Below are 16,457 nucleotides of genomic sequence, written 5' to 3'. Positions count from 1 at the left end.
GCATGAAAGAGTCGGGCCAACTGGTGGCCTGTGCCTTTAGTCCCAGCACTTGGGAAACAGAGACAAGTGGAACTCCGTGAGTTCTAAGCCAGCCAGGGCTACAAACTGAGCCCATTTTAAAACAAAATGCAGACGTGTTCTTCCCAGGTGGGACTGTGAAGCCTTGACTCCTGTCTAACTTAGTAGGGCACGAGAAACTGAGACCTTGGCTGTCCTTATTAGCTCCTGTTAGAGGCTTATCTCAAGTAGCTGTTCTAAGGGAACTACCTTCCGAAGCCAGCCAGGGCAGGAGCTGCTAGCCCCACAGCTGTTTCCCATGGCCTCTGTGGGACTGATTAAACCTTCCATTCCACGGTCTGCTTCCATTGTTCCTCGGAAGCCTCCACTTGGATCTGGAGTTTCAGATTCCTGCCGACTGTCCTCCTCTTCACCCCCGCCACCACCGCCACCAATGCCGCCGCCGCCGCCTGGGCTGGAGCTCTGAACCACTGGTAGATGTGTAGCACAGGAAAGAAAGCTTTGTTAGGCCACAGAGAGATGTACCGTCTGACACCGCATCCATTCCCAAACGAGTCCCTAAGTGCACGAAGTGGGGTGTTCAGTCAAATGTCTGAGACTAAATTGTTAGTGTTTACATAGTGTTTGCATTTGTAAAAATCATTCTACAAAGATTTGTAAAACTTTATGTGTATGGGTGGTTTTGGCGGCATGTATGTCTGAGTATCATGCACATGCAATGTCCTTAGAGGCCAAAAGGGGTGTCAGATTCTCTGCAACTTGAGTTACAGATGTCAGCAGCCATTTGAGTGCTAGGAACCAAACCCCAGTTCTCTGTAAAAGCAACAGGTGCTCTTAACTGCTGAACTGTCTTTCCAGCTCTGCAGTATTTTTTAAAAACTATTACATTGATTTATTATGTGTATGCATGTAGGCATGTGTGTGCCACAGTGCACTTGTAGAAGTCAGAAGACAACCTGTAGAGGTTAATTCTCCTTTTCTATCATATGCGTTCCAAGATTGAACTCAGGCTGTCGTGATGGCAGTATAAGCCTTTCCTCCATGAGCCATCTTACAGACCTACATTTTTACTCTTCTCTGCTATCTATCTATCATCTATCTATCTATCTATCTATCATCTATCTATCCATCCATCCATCTATCCATCCATCCATCCATCCATCCATCCATCCATCCATCTATTCATCCATCCATCCATCTATCATCTATCTATCTATCATCTATCTATCATCTATCTATCTATCTATCTATCTATCTATCTATCATCTATCTATCATCTATCTATCTATCTATCTATCTATCTATCTATCTATCTATCATCTATCTATCTTGGATATTCAAGACAAGGCTGGTTTGTATAGACCTAGCTCTCCTAGAACTTGTTCTGAAGATTAGGCTGGCCTCTTGAACTCATAGAAATCCATCTGCCTCTACCTCTAGTGTTGGGATTAAAGGTGTTGTTCCTTCAACAACCAGCTTACAAATTTTCATTCTTGAAACAGGATCCTTATATCAGCCAGGCTGGTCTTGAACTTCTGATCTTACTACTGAACTTCTACTTACTTCTTAGTGCTAGGATTATAAGCTATGTGCCACCATGCCAGGCTTACATAAAGGTATGTCTTATTACCATAATTAATGTCCATTTTCTAAATCTTAGTGCATCTCTGGCAGGTAAACACACTGAAGTGTCCTCCACTAGTATTTCTTATGTAAAAAGTTGTTCATCAGTGAGCCAAGCACCTCTTAAGTTTCCCCAAAATAAGAAGATGGATTCTGAAATATTGGCACATCTATGACTTCTCAAAGGTGAAAAACAGGAACAGTTTTAGTTTTCTGACAACCCAAGTAACAGAGAACCATGAAGAAACTTATAGTTGGAAAGCTATCAGAGGGTTTAGGCTGATTTTCCTAAGTTGAAAGCTAGTAACTGACTTTTCCTTCAGAGGGCCTGTTTTGAAGGTCAATTGTGTTTGGTTTTTGGAGACAGGGTCTTACGACGTACCTCTGGCTGGCCTGGAACTTACTATGTACACCACCTGACATCAAACTCACAAAAATCCACTTGCTTCTGCCTCCCAAGTGCTATAGAAAGACTAGACTGCCTGGAATACCACAGAAGCAAAGGCTCATGGGATGGTAAGGAATACAAATGTCCTGTTACAATATGGAGCAGCAAGTCTCTTAACTGTTTCCACATGTGATGCAGGCAAAGAAGATGAAATCACCCTGAGAACAATGCCACAGCCTCAGCACTCACCAGAAGACAACCTTCCCTCTTAAGCACAATTCCTCAACCCAAATGTCACACTGGGACCTGGGGACCACTGCTTACCAGTTCCGATGGACAGGCCACTGCTGTTAGAACGGATGGTCTTGGAATTCAACACTTTCTCTGAGGAAAGATATGCAGTAGGTAAGCACTTTGTACAGACACTGGGAGGAAGAGTGAAGGGATATGGGAGAGGGAAGAAACTATCAGTGCTATACTGACTCCCAGTAACCCAGAACTTACTATTTAGAAGTAAGCCTCATAACTGAAACACATTTTGAGCTATTGTACTCAGTGTCTGAACGGGGAATGTTCTCTTTGTGTTCACTAGAAGCACCATGGAAGCTTTATAAAGTGACAACACCCACACCCAACCCCAGAGATCCTGACTAAAGTGGTCAAGGGTCGTGCAGGACTAAGATTTATAAAAGCCAAGCTTTTATCATGCATTCCAAAGTACTCTGTATGGAAAAGGCATTTGGAAATTTTCTTTTAAAAGAATTACTAAACGTTTCTCAAGAAAACACAAATGCAGACAACAGATTATTAAACGGAAGTGATACATTCTATGATGCAGATGTGTGTTGGGGGAAGAGTTCAAAATTGTTTCATTTAAAAAAGGTCCAAATAGATGGCGGTGGAACAGCCCTGAAATCCATGCACTCAGGAGGTAGAGGTGGGTTAGGAACTCAAGGTTGTTGTTGGCTACTAAGGACTGAGTTTGAGGCTAGATTGAGTTACAAGCCCCTGACACAAAACAGTCCAACAGAGAAGAAACGGTGGATGACTAACTTGGGAAATGACAATGTTCTCTTCCTGCCACTCTGCATGACATCTTTATCCAGCACAAGACTTGAGGAAGCAGTCTCTGCTTCAGGGTACTTCCAACAATGTCACCACTAGTACCTAAGGTGTGAGTCACTCCTGTCTAAGCCACCCCAACTCTACATAGATGAAACCCTTACCAACAATAAGAATGGTGTGCCAGCCACGGCAAGAAAGGTCTGGGACATGATGCAGAGATCCAAAAATAGGCCGAGGCCATGAGGTACAGATATCAGAGCCATGTGGTCTCTCTGTGGGAGTCATTGCCAGGCGGCCATTACCACCATTACCCCAGGCAAAAATGTGATTATCTAGAAAAGAATTAAAGAGCAGATTAATGAGACTATTTTCTCAATTCTATGGGTATCCCACTGTTACACCCTGAAACTAGAAAGAAGTCCTACTAAATGAAGGAAAAGCTAATTATTTCTATATATAAGTAAAAATGACTACTGCTCTGATGTCTGCCATTCATTCATTCATTCATTCATTCATTCATTCATTCATTCATTCAAACAAGTATGAGAATCTACTTCATGGCAAGTGTTTCTCAAGGTGTTTGAGGCAGGACATGAAGCCAAGCCCTTGCTCCAGTGCAGTCAGTGGGTGAATGACAATACACAAACAAATGGCTGCCTCCCGTTTCAGACTAGGCAAGTGCAATGAAGGAAGGGATGGAGGTGACTGTGAAGACCATGAATAACAGCAGGATGGGCATTTCATCATTTCAGAGAAAGCAGAGAAGTACTCTGACACTTGAGCACTCATCTAGCCAAAGTGAGGGAGTTTCCGGCAGACATAAGAGCAGGAGCAAGGGCGCACAGGTACATCTCTGCACAACAGGGAATAAGGAGATCCCTAGGAGAGAAGTAAGAGAGGGGGCAGGGTGAGGAGAGGTCCTGAGCACATGAGGCCATGCAGGACTGACTGCTGTACCAAATCAAGAAAGGCTCTGGGCAGGAGGTATTTAAGAGGACTCGAGGCTATGATGAGGCCCAACTGCAGAAGAGCAAAGGTGGGAGCAGAATGCAGTTCACGTCCTGACAGCAGACTGGGCGTGTGCTGAAGGGAGTCAACAGGACTCGCTGATGGAGAATGGGGGTGCAGGATGGAGCTGGCCCAGGTTACAAGTCTGCAAAGTCTGGGCAGAGACTTTGACGTGCCAACACTAGAAATCTGATTCTTATTCAATTTAGGCTCTCTCTCCCTTCTCTTCCTCTCCCTCCCCCTCTCTCATGAAAGGGCATGTGACAGATGATTATCTGGACAGCAGATGACTCAGTACTCATCTGGAGTACATGGGCTTACACCGACACTCTAGCCTTTGTCATCCGAGCTGAGGGGCTGTGACTAAATGTCTGAGGGTCAGAGATGGTGGTACAGCTGCAAGGTACAGCGGGGAATTGAAAGGAACGAGCTCCTGTTGGAGAAGAGGACTGAGTCCAGGGAAGAGGCTGGACGATTCTCTCACCTGCTTTTCCCCACACACCCAGCCAGTGCTGATCGGAATGTGGATCAACACTGGTGCTGAACAAGACAGACAGAAGTGCTCAATGGTTCCAGAAATATCTTACCAAAAATGTTAAATGACACGAAAATTAGGTGAACTTAGAAGTTTGGTCTTTAAAAAATTTACTATATTGGACATAAAAACATATGCCAGTTATTCAAAAACTTTTTTTCCCAATCTATAATTAAAATCTGTCTGGGAAGCTTGAGAAACATAGGCACTCACCATCGGTGGCAGCGATGGTAAACTCATCGCCACAGGAGACCCTGATCACCTGCTTCCCACCAAGGGGTCCCCCCAACAGGTTGATTCCCAGGCGCTTCTTATAATTCCCAACACCCAGCTGCCCACACTTATTACAGCCAAAAGTCAGCAACCGGCCTCGTTCTGAGAGAGAAGCAAAAAATAAAGAGCAATCACAAATGGGTTATGAAACACAGAAGGTACAGCAATGCAGACTCTATGCACTAGAACGTATAAATATGAAGTTACCCATGTGACCTTGAGGGGACAATATCTAGGCAATGTGACAAATCAGAACCATAATTTAGAATACTTATAGTAGGTGCCAATTAGAGACCATAGAATCCAGATGTTAGGAATATGATGGTTTTATTTTTTTTAAAAGAGTATTTATGGCTGGGCATAGTGGTGCACACCTTTAATTCCAGCATTCAGGAGACAGAAGCAGGTGGATCTCTGTGAGTTTGAGGCCAGCCTGCTCTACAAAGAGAGTTCCAGGACAAATGTTCAGTCAAATATTTGAGACGCAAAAAAACTCTGGCTCGAAAAACAAAATAAAGATTGATTATATGTGTGTATGCCACATGTTTGGGTGCCCTCAGAGGTCACAAGAGGGCAGCAGAGCCTCTGAAGCTGGAGTTATAGTCAGTTATGAATAGCCAAAAGTAGATGCTGGCAAAGGTACTTGGGTCCTCTGGAAGACCAGCAAAGATTATTAACCACTGAGCCATCTTTCCAGTCCAAAGTGTGGTATACTTATTAAAGTGCACATTTATCTTGTATTTATGAAGATCTTTCTTAAAAAAATCTGTGCTTGGACTGGAGAGATGGCTCAGGGGTTAAGAGCACTGGCTGTTCTTCCAAAGGTCCTGAGTTCAATTCTCAGCAACCACATGGTGGCTCACAACCATCTGTAATGGGATCTGATGCCGTCTTCTAGTGTGTCTGAAGATAGCAACAGTGTATTCATATAAATAAAATAAATAAATCTTAAAAAAAAAAAAATCTGTGCTTGAATGCCTGATTTGTTAATGAGTTAATATTGAGTACTAGGGAAAAGTCAAAAGAAAGCTAATACTTAATTATTAATTATTAATTAATTATTAAGAAAGCTAATACTTAACAGCATAAAGCATCTGAGCTCTGAAGGCATGCGACCCAACTAGGCCAACTTACCATCAATAGCAGCCGTGTGAGTCTTGCCTGGGGCAATGGTACGGATTTTGTAAAAGGACAACTGTTTGGCCAAGGTAAAGGAAGTCGTGTAGGGAACTTCATGGTATGCCTGAGACAAGTAAAACAGAGCAACAGACTCATGAAGCAAACGGTGGTGCAGGGACAGGCTAAGAATGGAAAACCTGCCGGACAGTGGTGGCGCACGCCTTTAATCCCAGCACTTGGGAGGCAGAGGCAGGCGGATTTCTGAGTTTGAAGCCAGCCTGGTCTACAGAGTGACTTCCAGGACAGCCAGGGCTACATAGAGAAACCCTGTCTCGAAAAACCAAAAAAAAAAAAAAAAAGAATGGAAAAGCCTTCTCAAACAAATTCTGCTAAGAGAGCATGCCACACAGCTTTCTATCTTCAACAGGACATAAGAAACAAGCTCAACACAGAATCAGAGAATCTGTTGCAAGAAGCAGGGATTTTTGATTACAAAACCTACATCTGTGTTGCTTACATACTCTGCCTATCAGGCAAGGGCAGGGTAAAATCTCTCCAGCTTACAAAGAAATCAGTTACTGGAATCTAATTTCACCTTCACTACACATAGTCCTCTGAACTGATATAAAAGCCCCACGTAAAGTTCACCACAAACCTGCATCTTAATAAACCACAGTGGTAATTTTGATGCCTTTCAAACTACCCACTCTCCAGCCTTTACCCTGAGTCTGTGCTCTCCTGAGAATGGACTTTAGACACTACATACAAATTAACTCATCATGGGCTAGAGAGATGGCTCAGTGGTTAAGAGCACTAACTGTTCTTCCGAAGGACCTGAGTTCAATTCCCAGCACCCACATGATCACTTACTACTGCCTGTAACTATAGTCCCATGGGATCCAGTACCTTCTTTTGCTGTGCAAATGTACATGTAGACAAAATACCCATAGACATAAATAAATAAATCATTAAAAAAAATTTACTCAGCTTTTCATCAAGTTACGAAACTATAAATTTACTTGATTTTTCTCTATCTTTTGCAGTCAACCATGTTGAGCTGTAACCGTAAAACTTACTGCAGTTTCCTACTGCACAGCTTGGCCCTCAACTGTACATAGACATTTGTGGGATTTTTGCTTTTGATTTTTTGCTACATATAGCAGGTTGGCCTCAAACTAAAGATCCTCCTGCCTCAGCTTCCTGAGTGCTAAAATTAAAGGCAAGCACCATCACACTTAGCCTCTGTACCAACACATTTATAAAAACACCACCCTGATCAAGACAGAGGCCATTCCCTTAAGTGATTCACCTAACTTTTGATTAAGATTCATGTCCTCCAACAAAAAAAAAAGAAATATAAAGATCTGCACTTCTGACTATTGCCATCATGTTCATTTAGCCTGTCCCTGAAGTTCACATAACACAATCACATGCTGTGAACTCTTTTGTGGCTGGCTGTGGCTGACTGCTCTTATTGACATAATGTCTGTGAAGTCACTTTAAGTTAAATTCCATAGTCACTAACTTAAACAAATCCAATGCAGCATTCCTGCAAAATGGTTAAACCCTTGAGGGCCACTCACCTCATGGTTGATGAGTCCAGACATACACTGATTCAGACCCAGCTTGTTGAACTCATTGAGTCCACAGGCCAGCACTTTGCCTGACTGGGTGAGCAGAAACGTCCCATCACAGCCACACTGAACCGCAACAATGACTAAGGCTTTTGGAACATCCACCTGCAAGGAAACAATTTATTGGAAAAAAATCCCAAGTACTTAATTCTAATAATTATTAGAAAATAACCCTTAAGTTCCTTCATCATGCTGCCCAGTGGCTTGGAGATCACTCTTCCTAACATGTAGTTCAAGTTTTCTAACAGTTGAATGAACAGATGCTCCCTGTTAGTCTGTTTTAGGAATGGCTCCTACTTCTATAGAGGGGAGGCTATGCAGACTGGGAAGCTGGGAAGGGGGCAGCTCTGATCTCTAGCTGGCTTTGTCTTCTGAAATAAAGGGCTCCTTGACAGTTTTAGAAGAAAGATAGCAGCCTGGAGGATCTCAATCTTTAGAAAGTGTACATCTAGGTCTTCCAGACCCTCTACAGCTTACAGGACAGGGTTGTAGAACGAAGGATGTCAGATGGGGCCATGGGTATGAATAAAACCATGAGCCTTAGTTTCTTTTCACAAGTAGAATGGTTCAATCTAAAGACAATCTTTATATGCACCATTTAATCTTAGAATAGAAATAAAATTTGGCCATCAGTGGTATAGTACAGTAGTTAGTGTAAGTTAACCTTTCAGGATCAGGTAAGATCCTTACAGGCCCTGAGGCATGTAAGAGAGGCGTGGCTGTGCTTGTCCCTCAGCTGACTGAGGTCTTGGGAGCCTCTTACAATGTCAGCTGTGGCAGTACTGATAGTAATCAGATATGATGTCTCCTTCTGCACAACCTCTAAGCAAAGACAATTTTACATGGTGTTCAACTGTAGTAATGGAAGCCTGGTGTAATACATAATATATCACTTCCCACCATTCTTTCTTTGGGAAATTTAGCTGTCTGTGTCACTTTCTGGTTTATGTGCTGATTTTAACTTCATCTCTCAGTAAGATGTGACTCCAGTGTCCATAATAGCTGTATCTACTTTCTCAATTTCTGTGATTTAGTCAGATGACAAGACCACATTGTGCTAAATCTGGAATCCTAGACTGTCAATCTCCCTAGACAGGAAAGAGTTCAGAAATAAACACTGTGCTATGAGCAGTTGGGGAGAGAGGATGTCTTTTTGGAGTCTCTGTTTTAGACAAGCTGTAGGAAGAAGCTGCTTCTCAGTTACCCTCTGTGGTGTATAGTAATCCTCTTCTGAATCCAAACCCAGTCGTCCTGAAACACACACAAGAATGGCCGTCGTTACACCAAGGGCGTTCCTCCCCAGGAGGATGTTCTGTAAGTCTTTCTGAATTTACATTCCTGAACAGAGGTACTTGATGTGCTTAGTGCTCAAAGACTGACACCATGGTAAGTACCTGGGGGAAGCAGAGGGAACAAGCTTCACCTACCATATTCACCACAGCCCCAAGAGTAGACTTCCTTGTTTCGTGTGAGAACTACCACATGATTATCTCCACAGGAGACCTGCTCCACTGGATTGCTGAGGAAGAAGTTTAACTGCATGGGTTCTAGCACTTCAGGGCCAGAAACCTTGTCTACTCCCATGCAGCCATAATAATCTGATCCAAAGGCATAGAGCTGACCCTCATCTGCAAAAGGAAAGAAACCCATCACAGAAGTGAATTACTAAGGGAACCACATGTAGCGGTAGTATCGTAATGAACAGTCTAAATAGTTATAGGATTATTATGCTGAACGATCTTCGTATTTTCCTGGAGCCTTCCCTGTTTTGTAGACAGATATACCAGTGATGGGACTGGAAAGACAGCTTGGCAGTTAAGAATGTGTACTGCTATTCCAAAGGACTCTAGTTTGATCTCCAGCACCCACGCCAGGCAGCTCACAACTGTAACCCCAGTTTCAAGACCATTTGAGCACCTCTCCTGACCTCTGTCATTAGTATAATGCTCACGTGCACAAACCCACACTCACACACACTCACAGCCATAACACTAGAAAAATAATTCCAAGGAATTATAAAGTAAGTAATGATACAATCAAAACTAAGAGTAACTCCTGATCCACTTCTGTGACACACAAAGCCTCAAGAGGCGGTGAGATTCTCTCTCCCCAAAGCAGGACACACAGTCATTTCTCCGACCTCTGTCATTCGCCTTTTCTGCTTGCTCGTCACTCTTTCCACACAGCAAATTGGGGAGTTTCTTTTGTTTGTCTTGGTTCTGGGACCTGAACTTACGGCCTTATGTGCTAGACAAGTGCTCTACGCTGAGCTGCTCCCCTCAAACCCAGAAATGTTGTTATAAATGAGTATATTTCCTTAATGTCTTTGGGTGGGGCTTTTTTGGTAGTTGTTTACTATAAAATATCAACTGACATTGCATTATGTCCCACATTAAATGTACTCAAGACACTTTTTATTAGTGGCTTACCTGTCACACAAACAGTGAAGTCATCACCACATGACACTTGGTGGATAGCTTTTCCTTGCAACTTTTCCACATGCTTTGGCTGTCGATAAGAAGCTTTGTCTCCGTGTCCTAGCTGACCATGAAGTTTAGTGCCCCCTTGCATGTTCTGTTAAAAAAGAGGTCTTGTGAGGTTTTAACTTTTCATGCTAAAAACTAATCTTTAATAGTCTACTTCTGAAGAAAAACAGGAAGAAAAAAATAGCTGGAAATTTAAAGACAAAAGTGGGTAAGGGTATTAAACTTCTAAAAAAAATTTTTTGAGACAAGGTCTCACTATATACTGCTAGCTGTCCTGAAACTAACTCTCTGTATAAAAAGGCTAGGCAATCTGCCTGTCTCTGCCTTTTGAGGGCTGGGACACCACTATACCTCACTAGGATAAAGCATTTCAATGATTACTATAACCTTCCACCTACACGTAAAGAAGATTTTAAAGCACATCCAGATTCATATCCATCAGGCATCAGGTAAAATTCCAAATTTTGTCTTATCTTACGTGAGTCGAACTGTAAGTGAGGATGAACAGTTCATTAAAGTATAATTTGGTTGCTTTCTGCTCTAATTCGGTTTCTGTTGCTGTGATAAATATCATGACTAAAAACACCTTGGAGAGGAAAGAGTTTATAGTTTACAGTCTATCAGCAGAGGATACCAGGGCAGGAGCTCAGTCAGGAACTGAAGCAGAAGCTAGCACTGCTTACTGGTTGCTTCTTAGGGCTTGCTCAGCTTGCTTCCTTATACCACCCATGAGGACCTGCCCAGGGATGGCACCAGCCACAACGAGCTGTGCCCCATCAATCATCAATCAAGAAAAATGCTCCACCACGTGCCAATCTGATGGAGGCAAGTCCTTAACTGAGAGATTCCCTTTGTCCAGGTGACTAGTTTGTGTTGACAAAAACTAACCAAAACATTTTCTAAATAAGTATAATTTCTTAAAACCCACCTGTACTGTAAGTTTTATAAATTTTGGTCAGCTTCCTTAAAACATGGAACAGCTGTAAGGAATACAGCTATATGAAAAAGAAAACAAAACTGAGGGGGGGGGGCGAAAGAGAGAATTTGGTTCCATCAAGGAAGGGGGGGGCATGCCCTGGCTATTGTGCTTCCTTGATTCTCTCTTGAAGGTAAGCGTCCTGAAGAGAGTGTTGGCAGAGGCAAGATATTTAAGGTTGCTGTTTAATAATAAAACGTTTACCTAACTTAAGTCTAAGTCACTTTGCTGCAGTAGCTGACCTGCCTGTCTGAGTTCCTCTGAGGCCAGAAACTGCATCTCTGGCGTTTATCACCTCATCATAAAACAGCAGGGATTAATTGCTAGAGCCTTTGCCCTCTTGTCCAGATGTTTGTCAGGCTAGGAGTAAGTTTGGAGCAATAAACTTCTATTGAAGCAGAAGAGTCTTGCTTGTAGAAGGAAAAACTTTTACATGAGCAAATATGGATAAGCTCACATAAGTTCATACACAAATTCATGCTTATACAATCATATGTTTCCATTCAAACCAGTTGGGTCCAGTTACTTATCTCATAATTACACACACCCATCCATACTTACATATGCATATGGAGCAAAAGACCAAGTGCCAGTGCAGAGAGAACGCACTCATTCTGTATGAAGAATGAGCTCAATCTTTACTGCATAGAGAAAGAAAAAGCCTCTACCCTTTTAATGCTAAATGAATTAAACTTTAGTCTGTAAGAAGAAAGCTCTGTCCTCTTTAGTCAGACTAAGCCTGCCTTGCTCTTAAGAAAGGACTTGTTCTGCCCCATAGTAAGGAGGAGCCTGCCCGCTCCTGCTGCTCTCTCTGCAGCTTCTTTTCTCCTCTTTCCCTCTGCATTCTGTACGCTGCTCTCTTAGTTTTTTTTAAGTTACCTATAGTTTCTGAGTTACTCCACTCTGCATCCTCCTTCTAACCTTGCTCTCTCCTGCTCTGAGGTCACAGCGCCCTCGCTCCCAATGCTATGCTTTCCAATACAGTGTTTGCTGGTCTTTTGTACCTTTTCTAGGAGAACAGATCACAAGCATCCCTTTTTTACAAAAATCACTAGAAGTTCAAACATAAATTTAAATCATAAACTGAGTAAGAGAATGTTTACATGTATATCCAGTAAGAGTACTTATCTGGCTAAACATTTATTACCTGTCACTAACTCAACAGGTACATTGAAAGTGAAAAACCATAATTTTTGCAACTAAGTTATTAGTGAAGTTTTGTATAGATAAACCCAGTCAGTATTTTATCTTCTGCCCTTGCACTTATAGTAAATCCTTAGTTCCCCTTTGTATGACCTTTGGTTAACTATTTTACAACCTCTTCGAGTGTGTACTAAGTTGTAGATGCCTGCTTGCTATCTCAGAAGCAATTAACACTTGATTGACACTTGAAAACTGGTAGTGTTCTCAATGCAGTTTTGACATCAGAAAGGACTTAATAGCATCCTATTATGAAAGAGCTTAATAATTTCTGATATAATTTTAGGAATTCTTATAGGATCATCAAGAATTAAGAAATCATCTATTTGTCTATACAGCAGACAGTAGTATATCTTCATTGTTCTGCAGAAATCTGCTCAAAAAGGTGGGCTAATACCTAGTGATTGTTATATATATTTAATAATAACAGGAAAAACATACTAATAGCAGGAATCTTTCCTAAAATGAAATCTTCTCAGGCTTGCCTAGAGAAGCAAATCTGTCATTAACTTTGACAGTCAATGGTGGAACCATCTCAGGAAGACCATCTGCTAGTTTTTAGCTTCTCCTGGCAGAAGTCTATATGGTACTGAGAACAGTCTTCACAGTTTTCTAACAGTTTCTTAGCAATAGCAATTCTTTCCATGCCCTCACTCACATATAAGCCTTTAATAAACAGTTGTAAGGCATCACTTTCAGTCCATTTCTGGTAGCTTCCCTCAGGCTAATTCTTTAGGGAATAAGGTTTTTAGGAAATAACCACAGGTCATCAGGTCATCACTGTTACAGAGGCCAAATCACTTAAAAAAAAAAATTTCGCAATTACTCCTTGTCTATTCTCATACAGTGGAGGTAAAGCAGGGTATAAGACAAATACTTGCATCTATGAAAAAAGCTGAAGCCACTGAAATTGAAGCGCTCCCTCAGCGAGGACGCAGGGTCAAAGTGAGGCTGGTGGCCTGAAGTGCAACTACAGAGGCACAGCAACCAAACGGGGCCAGGTGACAACAGTACTTAGAGGGACATTCAATTAATGATGCTAGGTGTCACTGAGCGGTCAACCAGGATGGCAAGAGGTGTCTGCTTATTTTATCAGTTTCTAGGTCATTTGTTCAAGACCTATGCTAACTAGTGGCAAGGATGAAAGCTGTACTGTAGGTGAGTGAGGAGAGCTGCAGATCTGGAAACGTTGGTGGTGCACACCTATAACCCCAGCACTTCAGAGGGCAACAACAGGAAAGTCTTGGCATTTTATTTGTACATGAGGGGCTTGGAGTTTCCTGACATGGTGTGTGTTTCACTTGTTTATAAAGTTACACAGACACTTGCTGCTCTCATCTCATGGAAAGAGAACACAAGTACCTGACATATCTGAAATCATCTACTTGTCCATGACAGCTAGCCCAGTTGTCTGAACCCAGACCCAAGGCTGTCACATTTTTTTTCCCTCTCTCATTCTTTTATCTAAAACCACTCACAGGTGACTACCGTGTCCGGGAATGGAGCTGTATGAGTGACCTACACAGCGCATGTAGGTCTCACAGGATCCTAGTCTATCACCTCATTCCTGCAGCTCAAGGACAGCTAACAGAATGCCTACACAGCAGGGCCCAGAAGCAACATGGTTTGTCGCCCACTCTACTTACCACCCAGGTGTAAAGTTCCTTCTCCACGGTGACCACAGCAAAGTGGGTGTTCCCTGCGCACACCTGTCGAGCACTACAGCCACTCTTGATGACGTCCAATTTCTGAGGTGTGGATTTTCCACCACCCCAAACATAGACTTCACTGGTTCGTGATGTTACCACAGCAATGGGTGCTTCAGTCACAGTGCTTGACCTGCCAGCATCCCCAAACAAAGGCACATTTAACATAAAGATGGTTTCAAAGAAGAACGGGAATGTAGCTCAGTGCTTGCTGCCTAGTGTGAAAGAAGCCCTGGGCTTGATCCTCGAGGCCACATAACAAAAGCAGTAAATGGGCTAAGTAAATCCCTTTAAAAAAAAAAAAAAGTCTATTCCCTCAGAAAAACCACCAGTGTGGGCATGAGAAAGTATGTTCCTTCAATCCTCTCTTAAAACAGGCTTTCGCAAGCCCACCTAAGATAGTTAGTTCATCACAGCTCAGTCAGACCAGATTCCAGCCAGTCCCTAACAGCTCTACTTTCCAACAATTATGGTAATAACATCTACTTTATTGTTAGAGGAAATGATGGCTTTCTTCTTCTCTTTAGAAAAGACTACCTGGGGGCTAGAGAGAACTGGTTGCTTTTCCAGAGGACCCAGGTTTGAGACTCTGCACCTAGTGGCAGCTCAAACTCCAGTTCCAGGGAATCTGATGCCCTCGTCTGGCCTCTGTAGAGACCAGACCTACACATACACAGACATACACGCAGGTGAAACAGCCATATACATTTAAAAAATACATAACAAAACAACAAAAATACTCAGAAGGGGCTGAAGAGATGGCTCAACCCTACCAGGTGGCTCACAAGTGCCTGCAAACCCAGCTCTAGGGGATCCAATGCCCTGCTCTGCTCTTTGAAGGCAGCTCCATGCACACAAAGCACAAACAAGTCTTAAAAAGTAATAAAGAAGTGACCATCTGACACTTAAGCTGACATTCGCTCATAAACTGACACCAGACTGTAAGATCAATAATGCATATGCACAGACTCAAGTAAGTCTTCCAGATCAGAAACTGAAGCTACACAGCATGACCACAGCCTTCTGAGCATTACCTTGGTCTCTTTGTAGGTGCATTTAGCAGAGTGACTTTTTCTTCCATCTCTCTACCAAAAGAAAAACAAAGTTACATGAGTAAAATACCAGGTACATTGCAACCAGCCCCCTTTAATACATTTCATGAACTAAATATTATAAGCATATGTATGCATCCTACAATACGACAATTATTTAGGTAAACAACCCAAAAAACTGAGTTGCACAGACCTGACATTGTATGACTTGTTAAACACAAAGGGGAGCAGGTCTTTGCTTTGTATGTACGAGAAATGGTCTGGCCTGGGACAGGGGACCTTGAGAGTCTCTGACACACATGACAGTCGTCTCCATCTGGTCTGCCTACTGACTAACAAACTCAGCATCTCCAATCCTGGGCTTGCTATCTTTCTGCCAAGCCAGTTTTTCTTTCTGATTTCCCTATTTTTGTAACTGACAATACTCCTTCATTCTTTCCCAATCAACTTCAGTCATCTCTGACTCTCTTCTCTCCCTGTCTTCACTGTGCCATTTGTATAGATTCTGCATAGACAGTATCTTTAAAATTTTTCTCTTTCCCTCTTTGTGTGTGTCTGTGTCTCAGACTAGCTTTGACCTTGGGGCCTCCTGCCTTTGCCGTCCCGGTGCAGGGATTATAGTTGTACACCATTATACTTCATCACGGTACTTTTTCTGCTACTCTTCCTGCCCAATCTTACTAGCTTAGTTCTGCACAGCTTTGCTTCCTATTGACTCATAAACACAGTAGTGTCTTGTGGCCAGCCTTGCTTATAAGCAGCCCAATCAGTTCTTACACCCTAAACTAACCTAAGGACTGACACAAGTTCTACTGTGTAAATTCTATAGGCAGCCTTCTCATCACATAAACTATCTTCTACAAACAACTATTTTTGTTTGTTTGTTTGTTTTTCTAGACAGGGTTTCTCTGTGTAGCCCTGGCTGTCCTGGAACTCACTCTGTAGACCAGGCTGGCCTTGAACTCAGAAATCCGCCTGTCTCTGCCTCCCAAGTGCTGGGATTAAAGGCATGCACTACCACTGCCCGGCCAAACAACTAATTCTTGTGTACTCTCTTTTTTCTTCAGATATATTTTAGAGTGTGTGTGTGTGTGTGTGTGTGTGTGTGCATGCACATGCATATATGCACATGTGTGCAGGTGCTAGCAGAGGCCAGAGGAGTAGATTCCCCAGAGCTAGGTGGCTGTGAGCAGCCTGGAGTGAGTGCTGGAACTGAACATAGATCCTGCAAAGGCAGTGAGTGCTTATCTCTCCAGCCCGTGCACTCTTTTGAATTAAGCTTGGCATTCAAGCATCTGCATCCTTCTTTTTTTTTTTTTTTCTTTATAACTCATATTCTAGCCAGGCTCATCATTCTGAATAAATCTATGATTT

The 16,457-nt window shown here is 42.6% G+C and overlaps 1 protein-coding gene across 1 annotated transcript in view; it reads right to left on the bottom strand.

Moving 5' to 3' along the window:
- The window catches only part of Nek9 (NIMA related kinase 9), a 41,859-nt gene that overhangs the window by 8,475 nt on the left and 16,927 nt on the right, over positions 1-16,457 (bottom strand). The window contains exons 9-19 of the mRNA XM_028771834.1: positions 15,066-15,116; positions 13,972-14,164; positions 10,093-10,237; positions 9,091-9,291; positions 8,868-8,914; positions 7,613-7,768; positions 6,045-6,153; positions 4,851-5,012; positions 3,256-3,426; positions 2,354-2,413; positions 268-488 (exon numbers count right to left, since the gene is read on the bottom strand). Of these exons, the coding sequence (XP_028627667.1) occupies positions 268-488; positions 2,354-2,413; positions 3,256-3,426; positions 4,851-5,012; positions 6,045-6,153; positions 7,613-7,768; positions 8,868-8,914; positions 9,091-9,291; positions 10,093-10,237; positions 13,972-14,164; positions 15,066-15,116 (1,516 nt within the window). The remainder of the gene's footprint in view (positions 1-267; positions 489-2,353; positions 2,414-3,255; positions 3,427-4,850; positions 5,013-6,044; positions 6,154-7,612; positions 7,769-8,867; positions 8,915-9,090; positions 9,292-10,092; positions 10,238-13,971; positions 14,165-15,065; positions 15,117-16,457) is intronic.

Source organism: Grammomys surdaster, unplaced genomic scaffold (genome assembly GCF_004785775.1).
Source record: "Grammomys surdaster isolate TR1022 unplaced genomic scaffold, NIH_TR_1.0 210, whole genome shotgun sequence".
NCBI classification, from domain to species: Eukaryota; Metazoa; Chordata; class Mammalia; order Rodentia; family Muridae; genus Grammomys; species Grammomys surdaster.
This window is presented reverse-complemented; position numbering and strand designations above follow the sequence as displayed.